General features: G+C 40.6%; 1 protein-coding gene across 1 annotated transcript in view; it reads right to left on the bottom strand.

Annotated features, from left to right (window-relative positions):
* The window catches only part of LOC112139051 (phospholipid phosphatase-related protein type 5), a 48,615-nt gene extending 47,035 nt beyond the window's left edge, over positions 1-1,580 (bottom strand). Inside the window, exon 1 of the mRNA XM_024261752.2 lies at positions 1,088-1,580. Within this exon, the coding sequence (XP_024117520.1) occupies positions 1,088-1,291 (204 nt within the window). The 5' untranslated portion in view covers positions 1,292-1,580. The remainder of the gene's footprint in view (positions 1-1,087) is intronic.
* Between the last annotated feature and the right edge of the window lie 3,531 nt (positions 1,581-5,111).

Raw genomic sequence — 5,111 nt, 5'->3', positions numbered from 1 at the left:
ATAACTTGTCACCTGAAATGGGGGCAGACTTTTATCACTTAATGGAACATGAGATTTTCTGTGATTTTAAAGACATTTCAGCAGCAGCAGTTTCAGTTTCATGCTCCTTATTTGGGAAAATCGTCATTTTTTGGTGTCCCATCGATCAAAACTAATTATGAAGCCTGGAAAAGGCCAGAGTCAGTTTTAAGTGTACCTGTCATCTTAACCAAAAATCCTCAGTGTTTTCTAAATGTTAATCGTAAACTGTAGTGCTTCCGTGCTTCTTGTAAACTGAACAATGTCTGGTAGAGCTACGCTGCTGAAGCATCTGAAGCTGTTTTTCAGGTCTGAGAGACTCCAGAGCATCCCTGCCCTCTGAAAGAATGAATGAATAAACAAATGAATGAATGAATGAATGAATGAATGAATGAATGAATGAACAAATGACTGAATGAACGAACGAATGAATGAATGAACAAATGAATGAATTAATGAATGAATGAATTAAATAATTAATTATTTAATTAATAAACAAATGAATGAACAAATGAATGAACAATGAATGAATGAATGAACAATGAATGAATGAACAAATGACTGAATGAACTAACGAATGAATGAATGAACAAATGAATGAATGAATGAACAAACAAATGAATGAATGAATGAATACACGAATAACCAATAAACAAATAAATGAATGAATTAATTAATTAATTATTTAACAAATAAACAAACGAATGAATGAATGAATGAATGAACGAACGAATGAATGAACAACGAATGAATGAATGAATAAATGAACAAATGAATGAATAAACAAATAAATGAACGAACAAACGAATGAATGAATAAATGAACAAACGAATGAATAAACACATGAATGAATGAATGAATGAATGAATGAATGAATGAATGATAGGGTTGGTGGATTGTCTGCGCTGTCGCGTGAGTGGTTCATTCCAGGGGGAGTTCAGCCCCCACCTCCCCCCCTCAGGTGCAGCAGGTTCCCCGCAGCCTCAGCTGTCACGTCCAGCTCGGCTGTGAGTGGGGGTGACAGCAGAGGGAGGAAGTTGTCCTGCAGGACCGCGGTCGCTCCACTCACCAGCAGCGTGGGCAGGCCGGCCACGGCGGCGTACAGCAGCAGGGGGGGCACGGCGCTGCTGTCCTCCGGCCCCAGGTACGGCTTGGTGTAGGTGGTGTCGTAGCAGAAGAAGCCCTGCACGTGCACGGCGAAGGTGTCCGTGTACTCGAAGTAGTAGGCCAACATGACGGTCCCGGCCATGATCACCAACTGAAAGTACAGCATGATGCAGGCGGACAGCAACACATTCAGATCAGCAGACCGCAGGAGTCCCCTAACCCGCCGCCGCCTCCTCCGCGGACGCGCCGACCCCGGAGCGGCTCATGACGGCTGTGCTGCGCGCTGAGAGCCGCTCTGCCGGCCCTGCTCCGACCGTCTGATCTCCACGGCTCAGCCGCGCGTGGAGGGGGCGCGGCTCGTGACGCGAGGCACGCGCGCGCGGACAGCATCAGCGAGCGGATGAGTTGGTTTTCATGATGGGCAATAATCGATCTGGAGATGAGAGACGATGCGGAGCGACGATGAACGTTGATGCAGGAATTCAGGAGGTTAAACATCATAACTAGAAATGCCAGAAATCATGAACAATATACATGAACCCGCGTGCACGCGCATTTATGCATATGAATATGGGCTACGTGCGTCAGTGAACTGCGTGAGGATGCGCCTGTCTGTGTTTTAAAAACGCCTTAAGTAGCTTGTACATGAGGAAAACTATAAGAACATGCACGTGTCTCTACATGTTCCTTTCTCGGAATTACACTCCTAATATCCTCATATCCTGATCCGAGTAGATGATTGGGTTGTTAACCTTTTGATTAACAGAGTTCACTGCAGCACGTAGTAGCCTACTATTCAAAAACAAATTAGGAAGTTTGGTATTTTTGTCCAGTTTTTAAAAAAAAATTAAGTCAATGCATACTCTGTCCTTCACTTCATGTATATTAAATGGTGATAGATATGTAAACCAAATAATTTACAGTCTTAGAAAAACATAAAATCCTATTAGACCAATTAAACTACATTCTCCCTACTACAGGGGAGCCAAACTCAATCGCATAGGGGCCAGAATCCAAAACACAACAGGATAAACATTCATTGAACACTCTAAAACTACATTTTAAAACTATAAAACTGTAACTTTTTAACATATTATGAACTACATATATAGCATTACCTGTGATAATGCTAGTGTAAATAAGCTGAATTTCGCTGCAAAGATCCTGGTGCTGATAGCTGAAGAAGCTGAAATTCATAGTGGAAAACGCTAAAGCTAAAATAGATAGCCAGCTGAAATATTAGCTAAATGCCTAAGTAACCTGAAAAACAGAAAAAAAACTTAGCATGTAGCTAGCATGTAGCTGAAAAAATTGCTAAACTCAAAAATAGCCTGAGAAATCTTACTAAATGCCAAAACAGTCCAAAAAGCCACGCAGCAGAATGCCAATTTTTAAACTTTAAATCCATATCTTTTTAACATAATTTTGAATAAAATAAAAAGGCAGGAATATTATTCAAGATCAACTTAAACCTTAAATAACTTTGGATATTTTACTCTACATAAAAATATATTTTGTCAGAATTATACAAGTCAGAGATAAGCGTATAACATCGGGTAATTATAATAACAATAAAATAAAATGATCTGGAGGACCGGATAAAATCACCCGGAGGGCCAGACCCGGCCCCGGGCCTTGACTTTGACACATGTGCCCTACTCCCTCCCAAACTCTGGAACAGATCTGACTTCTCTGAGTTATAGTTATCCCAGTTATTGGAGGACCTTTTCCTACCAGTCTTTAACTTTCTCTCAGTTTTCTGTTAATGTTCCTATTGTTCCAGCACTCTGTGAACCACCAGCTTGTTTACCAACGACCTGTTGGTCGCCCTGCTTTTGAAGGATCTCACTGTTTTATTTTCTGATACACTGATTATTTTTATTATAAGCCATAATCATCAAATGACCTGATATGTTTCAAATGATTATACACGATAATTTCAGTTTCACTTTTTGAAATGGCTGGCAAAAAGATGTGTTCTTTTTCGATAATATGTTGAATTTTTTTTTTGTTGTATGCAGAGAAACATACTGTAAACAAGCTCAGTGCTGCACAGACTTTTTCACTAAAAATGATGTTGTGAAGTAACCCTGTGGGGTTTCCAGTAGGTGATATGGAGCGTCCTCAAAGTGGCCTGTGTTTGTTTTGCAGTAAAGACAGAGTCTGCTCCTGTGTTTAGAAATCACAAAACAAATCAGAGCAGGGAATCATCCCAGCTTCTCAATAAACTTTGCAGGGATGTCTCACACTGATTCTTGTTCCTTCATTGGGTACCGCTCCTCCGGGGTCTCCATACTGTCTAGACTAAAGCCTCAATTCCAGAACTCTATAAACTTTGTTTTAATTTTTACATTTTTAACCTTAGGTCTTCACAGGACAAATACACTTTGTGAAAGTCAAGCTTGGTTTGCAGTTGTAAAATCTTTGTGCTTTTTTATTGACTTATAAATATTTTTCATCAGATCTGTTGGTAACTTTGTTTCTTCTTCTCTCTGTGACTAAATAGAGTTTAATTCCAATTACAGATGCCTTAGCTAGCTTTCACCGTCTTCTCAACATGATTTCAAACATCCTCATTGGGCTCTGTTGAGTGAAATGAGAGAAGATTCGGCTGTCTTTGCTGGGACAGACAGAGCTCAAGATGCTGAGACTAAAACATGCTGCTTCCACTTTCAGAGAGTTGGTGTGTCTGCAGGCAAGCTCCAAAAACACTGTGGACTAAACATGGACGAGTGAAGGTCTCAGCGTGGATGATGAGAGAAATGGAATAAATGCCTCAACTCTGTTAGAAAAATAAATGACTAAAACTAATTATGTAAAACAGTAAAAACAAAAGATACAAAAATAATTAATAAAACTATACAGAAAAAAAGTTTTTTGTAGTTTTTTAATATTAAATGGACTTACAATAGATAATAATGTCTTGAAAGTCTGAAAAGTGAAAATCTCTCAATTTTTGTTTTGAACAACTCATTCAAAGCTTCGTGTTCACAGCCAGCTTCACTCTCATTGGCCTCACATTTGCTAAAAACGGAAAAAAAGACTGAAAGAAAGCAGGGAGTCCTGAACTTCTGCAAACAATAAACATCATAGCTCTGTTAAAGAACTCCTCATAGACTCATGACCAATTGTTTTATGTAAACTGTGGTCTTCTATCATCCGAGTCTGTCCAGTTATCTCACCAAAGCTACGTTCACAGGTGACACGCAGGTACTTGAACACACTTTTAGCTTATGGCGTTCACAATGGACTGTTGCTAACAGTTACTAGCGCACGTTCTCAGTTGGAAGTCTTGGAAATGTTGAAGCAGTGCAAGTCTGGTGATTGATTTCCAAATGGTTGGCACTTCCATGAAATAAAGGAGACCCCATCCTTGCGTCACTACCAAATTGTAGTCCCTGACTGGTCAAATTTCCTCTAGTCTAACCTTTAACCGCGTTTAGTGGCCGTGTGTTTTGCAATCAGAGCATGAAAACAGACTTATAAATTTGTATAGAGACACATCCATGCGTGTCTACCCAAGTTTTGAACGCCGTTTTGAATGCAGAAAGGCATGTTTGAACGTCTTTACACAGATTCTTCAAGTGGTAGATATTCAAGTGGTAGGTATTCTGGAAGTGGTAGCTTGAACGTACATTTCAAAGCCCAGTGTGAACGCAGCATTACTGACTTTGTTTCTGCTGAAAGTTCTTCACTGCAGTATAGCTAGCATTTCCATTTTCCACTGAAGGACAAAGCTTGGAGCATTCCTGCAACGACCCTGTTTCCACACAAGGGTCACTGAGTTCCGGTTTTCTGCCGTGCGTCTCTGTAGATCTGAAACTGGCACGAGAGTCTCTGGTTGGCTTCAGGACAGGCGGAGTCCGTATGCTGAGACTGTCAGAGGAGGCGCAGACAGATGGAGATGCAGACAGGCAGTGTGGAGATGAGAGCACATGCGCAGTCAGGTGGGTTCATGCTGGTTAATGGCTGCTGTTGGAATCACT

The sequence above is a fragment of the Oryzias melastigma genome, linkage group LG20 (genome assembly GCF_002922805.2).
Source record: "Oryzias melastigma strain HK-1 linkage group LG20, ASM292280v2, whole genome shotgun sequence".
NCBI lineage: Eukaryota > Metazoa > Chordata > Actinopteri > Beloniformes > Adrianichthyidae > Oryzias > Oryzias melastigma.
Note: the sequence above shows the minus strand (reverse complement) of the source record. Positions and strands in the feature narration are given on the sequence as shown.